Raw genomic sequence first — 16,505 nt, forward strand, 5'->3', positions numbered from 1 at the left:
ACGTTCTCACAACCTCCTGCAACCTAAAAATGAAAGTTCCCAGAACAGGCGAAATGTTAATGTTTTTCAGAACGTTTAAAAACGTTCAGTTTTACCGGTCAGGAAACGTATGGCTTCGTTCCCAGAACCAATGGATAACCTAAAATGTATGTTCCCACAACTTCTAAGGAACCAAATGTGCTAGCTGGGTTGTATTTAGGTTAAAGGTTTGGTTGAAAAATGAGATTCCCTTACGTTGATGACTTTTTGCAAATCCAATCAGTTTTCCACGTTGATTCAACATCATCACATTGAAATGACATGGAAACAATGTTGATTCAATCCGTTTTTGCGCCCAGTGGATATTCTTTCAATACCCCCTGTCTCTCTCCTACCTCAGTACCTCAACTGCTCCCCCAAGTCCCACACAGAGTCATTTCACAGTGAATTGCCTTTGTCTTAAAAAAATAGGAAAGAAGCACCTTTCTTTTCCAACCCTTCCCTATCATAACAACTCAAACTCTCATCGCCATGGTTTAACAGGACCGACACAAGGTTAGAAATGAAAAAGGCACCATGGGACCATGTTTGGTTGAATAAGCCAAACATTTGTGAAAGTTGTCTATAAAGTATGGACAACATTTCCAATATCATCCATGGTGCCCTTGAACTAAAAACAGATGAGAAAACCAAAAGCTCAGTTATTGGCTGTTCAACATGGAAGGTGTAGTAATAAAAGGCATTGGGTGAGTTACAGTTCAGAAGTGACACTGTTTACGCTGTTCTCTCTCCTGTTGATACCTGACCTGCAGTAGGCCTGCTTCAGCTGAAGGAGTCCTGAGTGAGGGAGGAGGTGGGAGGGAGGGAGAAGGAGTGGGAGAGGGAGGGGGGCTCTCTGCTTTTCACAGAATCAAACCTCCTTCACTCTCTTCATTCTGTGCTGCAGTCTCTCTCTATCGCTCTGTTTTGTCTCTGTTTTTGTTCTCCAAAGGTTAATCCAAGAACCAGATGGAAGTTATCTCAGAGAAACCCTCTGTAACGGGGCGGAGAGAGAGAAAATAATGCAGACACTTCCTGGTTTAGAAAACAAACACAGAATATGAACCAAACAAAAACAAAAAACAATGTGCAAACTTTCTGAAATAAACAGACCACAGTCAACTCATTGGGTAGAGCACCATGGGAGGGAGAGGAGTTAGGAGTATGTGTTTATGTTTGCTGTGTGTGTGTGTGTGTGTGCGTGCGTGTGTGTGTGTGTTTTTGAATCCGTGTATGTATGTATTTGCACGTATGTCTATACTATCATGTTTTGGATGAGAATATAGAAGAACAAGGGTAGGGTTCAGGTTGGGGGGGGGGGTTATTAAGTGGGTCAGAGGTCACACCCAGTCTTGCATGGAGCGTTTGCAGTGGACCAGCAGTTTGGGAGCTCCTTTCCTCTTCAGTGTGTTGATGATGGCGTAGGTCAGTCCCAGGATGCACAGCACCAGGATCAGGGGTACTGTCACCATGATGATGTTCATAGCGCGCGTCTCACTCTCGTCGATCTTCAGCACCACGTCCACCTCGTTGGTCTCCTCGTCTCTCTCGTCCTTATAGTCTACATCGTTGGTGTGGTCCCGCTCCTTGTCCTTCTCCTTGTCCTTGTCTTTGTCCCGGCCTGCGTCAGGGTTGAAGGGCGGGCGATCCACGTCGGGGACCTTTCGGCCTGCGTCGGTGTCCCTGTCTCTATCTGGGTCCAGGTCCACACTGCAGCCCATGAAGTCCCTCAGGATGGATTTAGGGTAGCCCGGCTCACTCTTCATCCGGTGGTTGTCAAACTTCCAGTATTTGGATCCCTTGTAGAAGTATGTATAAGCTGGGAGGGGAAGACAGAGGGAGGATGTTTAGTACAAAATACAATGTTATGATAATCAAATACTTATCCATGGCATTGAGTGAGACAGTAAATACAGTACAGTTTTGGGGGGAAAAGACAGTCTTTTTCTTTCGTCCTTTCAAGATGATGTCACTTCTTTCCCTACTCAGCTCATATTCCCTACACTAAGCTCCCCCTCTCTCTCCTTCCCTCTCTCCCCCTCTCTCCCTCTCTCTGATTGACCAGACCCACCCTTCTCCTTTGTTCAGTGTTTATTACTGCCATTTTCCTGGCCATCTCGCCTCTCTCACCTCCATCATCGCTGAGGAAAGCCCCCTTGGGAGAGGACGGGACCGCAGAGCCCCACACACTGATTGGCTTGGGGTAGTCCTTGTCGACTGCACGGGACTGTTCGTTAAAGCGCCAGTACCTAGAGATGAGAGGAGGGAGAGAATAACAGTATGTTAAACCACTATACAGCACTTACGTTAAATCAGGCATTCATGTAGAACTCAGGGTGTATGTGTCTTCTAAGCCAAAGCAGTCAGCACAAAAGAGATGATGCCACATCCTTACACGCCAAGAGATTATGTCATCGTAATCGTGTAAAAACATATTCCATAGCCAAAACAATAGAAGACAATTTCACAGTAGTGAAGACATGATCGAAACTCCATCTATCAACATGAAAAAGGGCAACAGTCATGAAATTCACAGATAACAGGGAGAGTCCCTTCCTTACCAGTCTCCTTTGAAAAAGTATGTGAAACCTGATGGTTCCCACCAGATGGCTGTGTCTATCCTGTCATAGGGGATGTCCCTGCCATAGTCCGTCAGCTCCTGGGGGTAACCAGGCTCCAGGTTGGCCTCCCTGAACAACCAGTACTTATTCCCTACAGGTGGAGGAGAGGAGGGTTGAGGAGAGGAGAGGAGGAGGAGGACAGTGATGTAGGAGGGGTGGGGGAACATATACATCAAGGAGATGAGAGAAAAGGGAGGACAGATATTGGGTGGGACATAATAATTCAGGAGGGACGGGAGGGAGAGAAGGAGGGAGGGAGAAAGGGATTCATGGTTAATGGTCCTTTGTGGAGCAATGCATATGGACTTTCCCTTTCCAACAACTACCACTCATAAACTGTTAACCCGCCATTACATTACAGTCTTGTTTATTTGCTGGCTAGCATGCACCAATAATGGACATTATAGAGAGAGAAATAGAGTTTATGCACAGCTTTGGTTAGATATAATGCATTTGAAGTGGTTAGAGTGGAAATGTCGAGGACATGGTGAGTCGTTTTGTATTGTTTTACAGTATGTTAGACACAAAGGCACCACCAACATGCTTTCTATTCTCATGGCCCAGTTCTCATTGAAAAGAAAACCTTTGCAGTCAGCATCTGGAGACAAACGGCTGATGCAACTCTCTCACTCACATCTGCCAGATGTTGCAGGCCAACTTTTTGGTCCCTTAGTTTCTTTCCTATGGCTGTCATCCAAATTTCAGAAGGTCTTGCCAAATGACATCACTTGCCATGAAGACTTTCTTTAGGGAGAGCCAGCTGTTTTAAAGAGCGACAGCTCAAATGTATCCCCAAAAAGCGGTTTCACTATCTCCATCTGTCTTTCACTGTTTCTGGTTACAAAATTCATAGAGCAAAGAGATGCCAGCGGGATCTACAATAACCTCTACAGACAAATCATATTGTGTAGGCTCTCCTAAGGATATTATTACATTTGTGGTTTAACAATTGAGGAGGAGGTGGGGGGAAATCAATAGAAAGCCGCAATGAGGTCTGGGAGAAAACCTTACAGCAGCAAAAGCACTTTTTATGTCAACCTAATGAGGGAAAATGATCGAAATGAAAGTTAAAACCTAAAGTGTTTGGGGGTATGGGACGGTTTCTGTGGCAACGGTGCAGGGAGGAAAGAGGTAGTTGTGACCGAATGAGGAGTCTGGGGAGGATTACAGCTCGAGCCAACGAGCATTCACTGCCACCAAGGAGATCTCATGTCTAGCCCAATCCGATTGCATTTCAGCACAAAGACTCTAGGGATCTCCAGTCCTCCCATTTTAACTTGACGATGTCATTATATTTTCCATTTAGACAGAAACATAATCTCTTCTATCAATTCAAAGACCGTTTGTCCGTAATATACTATCCGGGGTTACAATACATTTGGGGCTCCATGCTAAAGTGAATGTGGAGATCAAGGAACACTTAATGTCTGCAAAAATAAGTGTTAATGTGAAATTAGCAATGTTTACTCACTGTAATGATATTGTAATGTGGAAAATACTAACAGCTTTATGTTTCGTCTCCAAGGCACACTAGCGTAAAAAGAAAATACACACAGAGGACAGAAACAATGTTTGTGAATCCATTTTGGTATCAGCAACAATGCTTCATTATAGTGTAACCAAAGCGTTCAGTTGTTTTGTGATTGCTGCTACTTCAGCACATTAACAAACACTGTTCCAGTCCTCTGAGTTGGACTATTTATCTTCTGTTTAACCCTCATTTAAAAAACAACAATGACTGACTGTGTGTGTGTGCGCGTGTGTGTGCGTGTGTTCGTGTGTATGCCTGCGCGCCTGCTTGTAGTCTTACGTGCACATCTGGTAAAATTATTATGAGAGTACAAATACCTTTAAAGAAGACGAATTTCCCATCGTGTCTCTCGTAGGCTGCATCGATGTCTCCAGGCAGTCCCCTCCAGAAGTGACCAATGGGCATAGGGTAGTTGTCCAGGACCCTGTTCCTCCGCACCCGCCAGAACCAGCGACCCTGTCAGAAAAGAGCAGGGAGAGCTGTTAGAGGGACACATCCACTGGAGCTCTAATGCTCAGCATGACCTCTAACCTCTGACCTTGCCTGTGACATGGCTCTCTGGAGCTCCAGACATAGCTGGGGGCTGCTGCCTGCCCACCAGATATGGACGCAAGACTGTGTATCAGCAGTTAAGTACCATCATGCAATCCATAAATTGCAGAGTCATATGGGAGAGAGGAACAGAGAGTGTCAAACATGATGGGCCATGTGCCTGATAGTTCTTAAACATCCCCTCTCTATCAGTCTGTTTAGCACATTGCCTGGAGGAGGAAGTCTTCACAGCCACGTTCAACAGTTTGGATCAATCAATGGGAGAAATACTTCAATAACATACGCATACACTACATACACATCCATGCACACATGCACACACGCTCTCTCTCTCTCTCTGTCTCTCTCTCTCTCTCTCTCTCTCTCTCTCTCTCTCTCTCTCTCTCTCTCTCAGTGTGTCCTCAGTAAGTCCCTAGTCTCATGGTGCGGTGCGTGTCCGAGCTTGACCTTCACATTCCCTCCATCTCGTTGGCTCAGGCCCAGACCTTGAGATTACTTCAGACCTGTCTAATATATAAACCAGACCCAGGAACGCAGCCAAGGGCCTCTAAATTGAAACCGTCTGTTCTAACACCCAGCCCCCCTCCTCTACATCCACTAACCCACCTACCCGTCTCCACGCCACACACTCCCCCCTTTCATTTCACCGCCATGGCACACTCTGCAGTGCCTAAAAGAGAGGGTAGGGTCCCGTCTATAGAAACAGAGAAAATAGGGCACATTAAGTTCCATTTAAAAGGTGAGGGAAAACAGCTGTTAGTCCGTAATCTCTCTGTCACCTGACTATAACACAGGCTCTGTTCCAGCAGTGTTTGGGGTTCAGGAGAAGCCTGCTGCTGGGTGGTCGGGCTCCCAAGCGCATCCGAATGCCTGCACTACATGACAAGCCTACCAGAACGGCCAATGAAATAACTAAGGCAATGCTAGAAGGCTATTAATACCCACAACAACAGCGCTGAGCATATCGCATGTCCAATTACTGTAGGAACTGGTTTGGGCATGCTGCATGTTGCATGAGGAGCATTTTACGAGTTGGACTTATATAAAGTAGTTAAAAACATGTCTGAAACGGCACAAGAAGGAAATCGCCCTCTCAGTGTAGGCCTAAGAGTGCTTTCCAAAAACTACCTCACGGATCTGCAAGCTCATTCATTAGTGGTAAGTTAATAGCATTGGCTGTCAGCATTAATGGTAAAAGCTAAGAGTTGCATCTTCCTGGCAGCAGTGCTTGTCTTTGTCCTTCAAGCGAGGAGCGCAGCCTGTTAGTGAACAGAACATAATTTAAAGCAGACCTGCCCTGCATCTAATCTACTCCAATCTTCTGTGAACATGGAGAGGCAGGAAGAGAAGAGGATAACAGAAGTGTAATTACGATTCTGAAAATCTACTGACTGTGGAACCTCACTGGCACACAAGAGAAAAGAGAACTGACCAGCTATTCCTTAATATGAACACTACTCAACGTCAGGGACAGTCTGGGCTTGATGGTACCTTTCCTAAGGGCATTAGCAGGAGACGGCTTTGTGAAGCTACAGTCTATCGTAAGCTAATGTATGTGTACTTCAAATAAAGCCTGATGACATATAAATTCCCCCTGCTCTCATATCTTCACTCCCCTCCAACTCTATGCTGCCTGTAGTGTACACCTTCTCTGCCCTCTCCCACAGAGACAGTTGGACAGAGAGACAGATAACTGAAGTCATGGCAAATGGCAGTTCTTGGAAGAAAGAGACATCCAACTTATTTAGATACAGCCAAAAGAATGAGAAGTGATAGTGTCGTAGAGGGAACATGGCTCTTTTCAGTGCTTGACTTGGACTGAAATAGGTGCCGGCACTCATTTTAGGTGCCGATATTTATATTTAGGTGCAGGATACTTTTGAGCTAATATTCTATAAGAAGTGCAGGAGCTCAAGCAGTAAAACATTTTAGGTGCCGGTACTCAGCTCCGGCGAGCTCCTGCCCAAGTCAAGCACTGGCTCTTTTCATACATAAGAGAGGAGTTGACCACATCAACTGAAGCATAAACAGTGAAATTCTCTCCAGCTGTCAGCAAATGGCTTAACAAATGGTTCAAATGAGAGCCATCTCCGCAGCCCTGTACTGGTTGGTCCAGTAGTTGTTAAGGCACACCTGAGACCTAGAGAGTGCTGCTCCTCTCCTCTTTACTGGGCTCCATGTCATAAAAGAGAGCGGCTCTGGGGTTTTACAGCCTGCTTAGGGCCCAATTGGACTCAGGCCCTGATCCACCTGCCCATAAAGCTCTCCAGATGGCTCCTAACCTGGGCATAGCAGCTTTTACTGCACTACTGAGAGACATAGACAGACAGCAGCATGGTTATCACGCCCACTGGCTGCAATACGACCAGCCTTTGATCAAATTACCTACTAGATCAAATCAAATCAAATTTTATTGGTCACATATTTAGCAGATGCTATTGTGGGTGTAGCGAAATATTTGTGTTCCTAGCTCCAACAGTGCAGTAATATTCAACAATACACAACAATACACACAAATCTAAAAAGTAAAAGAATGGAATTAAGAACTATAGAAATATTAGGACGAGCAATGTCGGAGTCTGGAGTATAAATATATATATGTGACGGGATGTATAGACAATATGGACAGTATATGGATAGAATATGTAGTATATCTGAAGAATAGTATATGTACAGCAATAGTTGAATATGATGGGCCTTGACTAGAACACAGTATATACATATGAAGTGGGTAAAACCCATTATTAAAGTGACCAGTATTCCATGACTACGTACATAGGGACAGCGGTCTCAAGGTGCATGGTAGAGTAACCGGGTGGTAGCCAGTGACAGTATGTAGGTCCTAGCAGAAGCCCTGAGACTGAATCAACTCATCTCATATGTGTGGGGGCAGTCTGAGGTCCTCACCTTGAACACAAACATCTCTCCCCTGAGCATGGTGACCGTGTCGAAGTTCCCTTCACAGATGTTGGGGCCGTAGTGGTCCGGGCGGTCAGTCGTGCGGGGCTTATCTGGCCTCCGGGGTGGGGCGTTGGGGGGAGAGTTAGGGGGAGATCTGGGGGGAGTGTTGGGAGGAGAGTTGGGGGGTGAGTTGGGGGGAGAGTTGGGTGGAGAGTTGGGGGGTTTTGGGTTCTGGCTGGGCTGGCCGGCGAGGAGTGACAGTGGGAAGAGCCTGGGTGGGTGTACCGCCTGGCTGACCTGCAGAAATAAAGTGATAAACGCATCAAATAACAGCAGTTATAGGCTACTCTCCACTCAAAAATCCTAAAAGGAAATCAAGGGCTCAGAGATTTGTCCTCCAACTGATCTCATAATTGGGAGCTGTGTCCTGGTTTTGCCCGAGCTAGATAAGTGGATATGTGAATCAGCAGGCTGATTTTCCACTTAGAGCATGCTGTGGGCAGGAGGCATGTAGAGTGGAAACACAGACCAATCAGAGTTGTAATCAAAGCGGTGCCCAGGGCTGGAACCACTACTCTTATACATTTATAAAAACCAAAGCTCTTACAGCCAACCTTTTCAGGTCCATACACCAGTAGTTTTGTTACAGACGGCCAACTCACCATAGATCTGTTGTATTCCTCTGAGGTCATCCTCGGGCAGATGAAAGTCATCCGTTTCCATCCACTGGTAGAAAGGAGCCATAATGGCCATTGGGTTGTTGGAGTGTTCCAGGCCCAGGGCATGGCCCAGCTCATGTACAGCAACAAGGAACAGATCATTACCTGGAGAGAGAGATATAGAGAGAGAGAGAGAGAGAGAGAGAGAGAGAGAGAGAGAGAGAGAGAGAGAGAGAGAGAGAGAGAGAGAGAGAGAGAGAGAGAGAGAGAGAGAGAGAGAGAGAGAGAGAGAGAGAGAGAGAAGGAGGATAGTCATTATCATACTCAAGGCACTTAAGAAGTATACACCACGTCACGACTAAACCTAAAATAGACAGTGAGTGAGTAAAGTGAGAAAACTGGCCCCGTTTAGCTTAGTTGGTAGGGCATGGCGCTTGCAACGCCAGGGTTGTGGGTTCGTTTCCCACGGGGGGCCAGTATGAAAATGTATGCACTCACTAACTGTAAGTCGCTCTGGATAAGAGTGTCTGCTAAATGACTAAAATGTTAAATGTAAGTCCCCTTGTGTAACACCACTGAGACCTGAGCAGAGACCTGAGCTGTGGCCACAAGCAGGAAGTGTTAACAGAGTTACTGGGGTCACCCAGGAGGGAATGGCAGACAACGAGCGGAACAGGCCATTCAGGCAGCATCTCACACAACGTATTTATTCATCCTTTCTCTCCACACGCTAACTAACCGTGTGTTGATTAAGGAGCCAGAAAACATCATTAATTCCATGCTACAAAAGGCACTGAAAACATGACAAGCTAGTAGTGAAGCCTTAGGAAACTGAATGAAAGACAGAAATGTACTGTACATAGCTTCCAAAAGAATGGTTGTAAAATGGTTGGCGTGAAATGAAGGACGGCTATATTTGGCAAGTTTAGCTAATAGAGTTGACTTGGAGAGCTCAGGGCTTGGGTTGGGGCTGGAGCTTTGGTTGGAGCTGGGGGTGGACCTGGGATTGAGGTTGGAGATGGGGATGGGTTGGAGCTGTGGATTGGGTTGGAGGTGGGGGTTGGGGGGAAGTCAAGGGGTTTTCCCATTTTGACCCTGGTTATTGATCCCCAGAGCTGGTCAAGTGACGAATATAGTTACGTCATTCTAACTGAGACTACATGGTGGTGGGGCAGTAGTCTATATGTTCAGACAGTAAGCTCCTCCCATTGAGGTTATGAAGTCAATGCACAAAAATTTGCTTGTTCAGGGTTTTTAACGGTGTTAATGGTGCCCTCAGTAGATAAAGTGGTCGGTCTAATGTCTTCTGATAAGCATCAAGACACGCACTCCTCATACCCCAATCAAAGCCTGCCGTTGTCCCAGACAGACTGACAGTGATGCATTGTCACAGCAATAGAGAACACATCTGTGACACAGTGACTGCCACTTCAAACACCCTTCACAAAGAACATCCTGTGGACACCCACAAAAAAAGTATATGGAAATTGCCTTGAATTTAATTGACCTATCCTATAGGTTCGCCATTAAAGTTGGTTCCAAGTTATGGCATGGTACTTTCCCAGTGAATGACAAATTATTCCATTCCAGTTTTAATTTAACGTTGACCTGATCTGTGGGCCATCTTGTCTGAAATGAATGTTGAGGGTGGTTGGTGAGATGTCTGTAGGGATCGCTCTATTATACTGACAGACAGCATCGTGTGGAACTACATTATGTCATGGCTTCTGTCATCTGAGGAAGTTGAGATGTTCAGGATTCCTCTTTTTGTCAGCTGCATGCTCCCATCCCCTCCCATCCCCTTCCAAGTTCTCCACCAACCACAATCTGTGACTTAGCGGGCTATCAGCACATCCATGTGACTCTAAAAATATACCACAGGATACAGAGAAAGAGAGAGAGAGAGAGAGAGAGAGAGAGAGAGAGAGAGAGAGAGAGAGAGAGAGAGAGAGAGAGAGAGAGAGAGAGAGAGAGAGAGAGAGAGAAAGCGGAGAGAGATTGAGAGAAAGAGAGATGGGAAGAAAGAAGGCTCTGTAAGGTAACCCTGACAACCATGTGGCTCACAGACTTCAAACGTCTCGGGAGAAGAGCCAACTTATCTCTCTTCCTCCTCACTAAAATGAACACAGCAGCACATATCCCCATCTAAGAGCCTAATGAATAGACATGCAGCTTTGTTAGATATCAGTGTGTAATAACCACAACACTGTCAAGCATGTTTAAGCTTAGCCAACAATGTCCTTAATGTGCCACGAACACTTAGTTGACCTTTACTTTTAGAATTTTCGTGGTTTAAAAGACCGTTAAAAGTAATGTGTCAGAGAGTTTTAAAGACCTAGGCTACATGAGGATACAACAGTGTTAAAGAAAGGGTCAACTCAAAAACCGGTCTCCCACTGTGGAATTACCTCAAAACCCTCACTGTGCTCTGTCCAGTAACACCTCCTACTCTCTCGACCTCACCAAGCATAGCCAGCCATCTCTCTCTGCTCTGACTGGCTCAGGAAATGACAACGTTCACCTCCACAAGGCAGGGAAAACTCTCAGTCACTCACCAAGACCCTCTGGGCAACACCAGTTTGGTTAATGATTGAAAGGATGAAAAGAATACCTCCATTCCTTAAAACACGGCTTTGAGAGCCGGTGGGAGTTGTAAGAGCTGTATGATGTCATCCATCTAACTTTGAAGTTTAATGGAGGTAATGGAGGAGTAAAACTCAACAAATGTTCAACAAATGAGTGATGATGTGGTTTGTCATGCCAACTATGGTAAACAAGGGGAAGGTAGGGAAAGGCCAGCTAAAGTAGGTGAGGAGAGCGGAAAGCAGGGACGTTGCATTTAATGAATAAGAATGTATAAGATGTAATGGTTCTGGTGTAGAGCTAAAGAGACTGGTATCCATCCACATCCATCACCTACCTTGCAAGTTCCCATTGCCGATGGTCCATGGCTCATCAGAGTCAAAGTGAGTATCACCGCCCATACCAGGACCAGGGAAGTAGGCGTGGGCAAGGAACCCGCCCTCGCCATCGAAAGGGTGAGCTGTCTCCATGGAAACCCGAGGCAAAGAAGATCATGATGTCAGGCTCCTTCCTCCGGCCATATTTGATCTCCTGGTAGGGGATCTCATCGAAGGTCAGCGGGGTCACCTTCTGCCACACCTTGAAGGCCCTCCGGATGGCCTCATACGAGTTGTACTCCCCGATCTTTGGTGTGTAGTTCTGTATACTGCAAGGGAAGAGGAGGAATCCAAATGAAAACTCATTTGGAATTTGGTTATAGATGAAGCTTGACCAAGATTAAGTAAATTATGTTATTTACCTGTAGGTGAGGTGGCTCTTGTTCCATTTGTGGCCAGTGAGTGCATAACGTTTCCGCCGAACGTTGGTCTTGATCTGACCCCCAAACTTGTCTGGGACTCCGCAGCGCGGCCTCCGCATGGCTCTAGGAGAGGATACCAGGGTTACACTCCCCACTCCTCTACACAGTGTCACACTGGGGTTTTATGAGATACACTGCCCATGATACCAGCCCAGGTGCTGTACCATAGAAAAGTGAATGCGTTTTATGTGCAGTAACTGATCTGTGGGTTCAAGATAGGCCACCCCTAAAGATAGGAAGACATTGCTCCCTGTTGGGGATTTGATATCTACATCCCAGACCAGACCAGGCCACCTCACACTCCTATGATCTTATCACTCCAAGGCTCAAATCCTTCCGTCTCCCTCATACTGTACAAATCCATTACAAACTAGGAAATGAATCCATTGACATGATTGGACACATAGGCATCAGAGAGAGAGAGGTGTGGTTCAGGAGAATAGCATTAGGATGGCAGTAATGGGAGCAATGACAGAGCACAATAGGGAAGGAAGTGTGACATACGTCACCGTGCCTTGGTCCATCGCGCCGGTGACCTCCAGGCCGTAGAAACGCTGCATGTCGCTGACGGCATTTGAAAGGATGTGAGCTGACCGCATGGTGGACATCTGTCTGCTGGCCTGAGGTAGGTAGCCATACATCCGCAGCCATGACTGAGAGAGAGAGAGAGAGAGAGAGAGAGAGAGAGAGAGAGAGAGAGAGAGAGAGAGAGAGAGAGAGAGAGAGAGAGAGAGAGAGAGAGAGAGAGAGAGAGAGAGAGAGAGAGAGAGAGAGAGAGAGGACAGAGAGAGAGAGAGAGAGAGAGAGAGAGAGAGAGAGAGAGAGAGAGAGAGAGGAGAGAGGGACAGAGAGAGAGAAACTTAACACCATACAGAGTGTACACTTCCAATTCTCAAATTTTCCACTAATTGGTCTTTTGACCAATGACATCAGATCTTTTCACGTCAGATCTTTTTCAGAGCTGATCTGAGTAGTCAAAAGACCAATTAGTGAAAAAAAGATCAGAATTGGGCTGCCTGTGTAAACACAGCTTAATAGGCATACAGAACAGCGTAACTGCCGTGTGGGGGAGGAAGACATGAAGGGAGAAACCAGATACAATCACAGACTTCAGATTGACCGTTCCACCTGTTAAAGGGATATTTAATACCACCACAGGCTGTGCCAGAGCGTCGCGGCGGATAGAGCTACAGATGGAGACACTCAACAGGGTGGCCACGCAACTCTATCAGCTAAACCATTGTGAAAGAGAGAGATCAGGAACTAACCAGTCACACCAAAATGACCACACCTCAACCCTCAGCTGATGGGATATGCCTGGGAGGCGGATGATAAGGAGAGGCAGGGGTTAGCTTTTCTCTGAAGCCCACGCTACTGTATAGGAGGCTACTGATCTTTAATTATGTAATTAGCGCTAATTACATAAGAAGTCCCCCACACACATACTGTCATAAACACAATTAACCCTATACTGTGGTTGCTGAATTACTGCCCTGCCTGCTGTAACCAATGTGGAGGCAATAACAGGGCTAGTGATTGAGAGCAGGGTTAACACAGCGGGTTAACTTTATGCATCTCTGAGTTTGATTACAAACAGCTGTGCTGAGACACCATTTTGTTGACAGCAGTTTGTGTCCGAGAGATGATAAATCCCAGCGTATGAACCAGTAAGGCAAAAGCAATAAGTCAATATTTTCACTGAAGAAAAAAGACACGGAAAACACGTGGCATACATTTCCTGATCTTCTGAGGAGCCATTTAACATCCAGTGAGATGTTTTATCTCTCTGCCTTGAATCATTCTGCACCACTTCCATCTGTTAGAACATCTTTAGAAGCCACATGGAGGGAGATGTGAATGGCCACACTTTTAATGTCACTCCTCTGATATTTGTAAGACTGCCTTGTGTGACTGAGTGTGTGAAGCGGCCACATGATTTACACAAGAATAGTAACAAGCTCTAATCCTGTTACACAAGCAACCATGGACATCTTGAGAAACTCTTAAAGACACACCTCCTCCCAGAGCAGTAAATGAGTGATTTACCGGGGGGGGGGTGGGGGGGGATTAGAAGTGGACCTATCCCTACCATACAGGCACCGGACTAAGCAGAGAGGTGGGGGAGGAGTGCTATAATGCCCACTTCTCTTCTATCTAAGGACCAGGCCTGGGTTGCTGTTCCTGGTTGCATGGGGCTCCCTCTGGTTTCTGGCCGGCATGATCTTCGCCTTCCAACCCCCATGCTCACAGAAGACACAGGCCTTTGTGGTCCCCTCCCTCTGCTGTGGAGCAGGACTGAATAGCCGGCCCTGTTTCTGGGCACAGGCTGAATGTAAACCCCTCTTTCTCCAGGGCACCAACTGGAGCCCCCAGATCCCATGCTGCTGCTACTTCTGGAAACACGGCTGACAAGAGAGCGCCTTACAGACAGCTGAAACACTGCTCTGTCTCTCTCTCTGCTCTTTCCCTGCAGCCTCTCTTACGCTCTTCCTCTTCCCTCTCTCTCTCTGATATCAACTTCCTCTCTCTTTCCTGTCACATTCTCAACCCCCTACTGGCTGGCTCCCTCTTTTTGCTTCCCTCATTCGATATTTTTGTCTCTCTCTTTCATACAAATTCAGGTAGATACTTTCCCTATATTTTCATTGGATATGGGTGGAAGCGGAGAATGGCTGGTTTAGGTGGGACCCACCTTATCTTCCAGATAAGGGCCCGTTCAAACAATCTGAGTTCATACAAGACAGAAAATATATTATCCCAGCTTGTAAAAGACACAACAACCAGGTTTCTTTTCTCTCTGGCATCGTTTGGGATGGTATTTATTGAAGGGCGTTGGAACAAGAGAAATAGGCTACACCACGTTATAGATATATGAAAGCACCCTTTTAAAAAGTAAAGTGCTTCAATCTGTACCCTACCCTTTAAGAATCATCTGTAATGAATACAAAGCAAGGCTATGGTTCCAGGGGGGAGTGAAGCACAGGACTTCTTTTAGTCCAATCAGCTACCCTGTCAGCAGCTCCTTCAATAAGACCTTGAGCCTACCTGCCAAAACGAAGGCCTCCTGGATCCAGCAATTCACGAGGAATTGTAAAACGAGCCTCACTCAGTGTATGTGGTTGTGTGTGTGTGTGCGCGTGAGTGTCTGCGTCCCGCACAATGTCAGCCAAGACACTAACAAATGGAGAATGCTTTTATTCCCTGGACTTGGTAGCCTGCCATCTTTTGGTCCTAACCTCCAGCAGAGAGAGAATAAAAACGAAGGAGAGCGAGACAGGGGGGGAATAAAAAACACACACAGGCACTGTCCTACTCTGTAAGTGAGTGTCTTGTGAGAGAGAGAAACAGAGATAGAGATGGAAACAGAGAGAGAGAGAGAGAGAGAGAGAGAGAGAGAGAGAGAGAGAGAGAGAGAGAGAGAGAGAGAGAGAGAGAGAGAGAGAGAGAGAAAGGAGAAACAGAGATCGAGAGAGAGAAAACTGAGAGAGAGAGATCCGGAGGGAAGACAGTAACCATTAGTGGTTCATGGCATTTCCCATTCTCATCGCTACTCATTACCTCTCGCCATGGCGATGAAAGCTCGCTGTGCCCATGGCGACGGGTAACCTCAGGGGAACACAAAGGAACTGGTTGGAATACAGAGAGAAGGCATGCTGCATGGACAAGCAGAAATAGAGTGAGGCTGGCTCTGCCAACGTTAAGGGTTAAACTGGGGATAAAGATAGGGTTTCAGGAAGCAATACAGTCAGCCTCCTGTGTTCTGCAGACTTAATAAACCATAGCCCCTCCCACTTCTCCACCTCTTCTTTATGCTGGTCTCTCTTTCTCCCTCTCTCTCCCTCTTTTCCTCTGAAACAGTCCTCTCCAGACAAGAGCTCTCATTGTTGCTCCTCAGCTGCCTGGGAGTCCTGCAGGCCTAAATGTCTCTCCTCTGTTTGTGTCCCATTTGGAAAACAGCTGTCACACTTAACCATCACATGCAGCACAGCTGAGCAAGCCGCCTAGTTCACTCTCTTTTTCTCCCTCTCTCTATCATTTATCGCTCTCCCTCACTCCCACTTCATCTCTGTTCATCAGACAGTGTAGGAGTCCAGTCTCCTTTGATAGGTCAAGCTGTAGGTGCAGGGAGGAAGGGAGCTGATGACCATAACATCAGTGAGAATGTTCAGTAAATGCAAAAGGGAGAATCCATTCAAGACAGATCTCAGCTGAGCTCATATGCATATTATTCATGCATGCTGATTAATCACTTTATATTGAATTGAATGGAGAGAGAATATCAGATACAGGCTAAGTGTAACAGTTTAGTGAAAACACACAAAAAGCGTGACATTTTCAGGTGAACACCAACCCACACTTTGAGGACAGACGTTGGCAGATAGGCGTTAACTAACAGGCTGTCTGTTCTCGTCAGTCTCCACCCCACCCCAGATTTTAAAACAATCCCTCAGTCAACAAGTCTCCTTGACTACACTTAAAGACCCCATTACCACCTAAACACTACAATGCTAATACTCTGCCAGGATGTGGCATGTTGGGACAAGAAAGGCCCCAAGGTCTTTTTGTCTCGTAAACAATGGCTGCCAGGTCAGCAGTAACTACCTGTGTATGAGCCTCATTCCTCATCATAATCCTTCAGTCTAGTCAGTCACAAATCTGCCTCACTCAGAGTGCACTCAACCAAAACACAAACATAAACACAACTTAGGTAAGAATGCAGAGGCACGCAGTGGCCGACCCATCACTGATGTGATCAGTATTGACTAACTGACTGATGACAATATTGATTTTCCTCAGCACAGTGTTTCAATCTAAGAGTCTGTACTACATTCATTAGTGGA

General features: G+C 46.2%; 1 protein-coding gene across 1 annotated transcript; it reads right to left on the bottom strand.

Annotated features, from left to right (window-relative positions):
- Positions 1–960: 960 nt before the first annotated feature.
- Positions 961–12,317, bottom strand: LOC121573334 (matrix metalloproteinase-15; the record flags this gene model as incomplete). The annotated part of the gene is given in 11 exon segments (XM_045220083.1): positions 961–1,837; positions 2,149–2,267; positions 2,580–2,730; positions 4,488–4,626; positions 7,630–7,814; positions 7,852–7,920; positions 8,286–8,447; positions 11,203–11,320; positions 11,322–11,511; positions 11,605–11,727; positions 12,169–12,317. Coding segments are annotated over 11 exon segments (1,884 nt in total), but the record flags the coding sequence as incomplete, so codon positions are not given.
- Positions 12,318–16,505: the final 4,188 nt, after the last annotated feature.

The sequence above is a fragment of the Coregonus clupeaformis genome, unplaced genomic scaffold (genome assembly GCF_020615455.1).
Source record: "Coregonus clupeaformis isolate EN_2021a unplaced genomic scaffold, ASM2061545v1 scaf3126, whole genome shotgun sequence".
Lineage (NCBI taxonomy): Eukaryota > Metazoa > Chordata > Actinopteri > Salmoniformes > Salmonidae > Coregonus > Coregonus clupeaformis.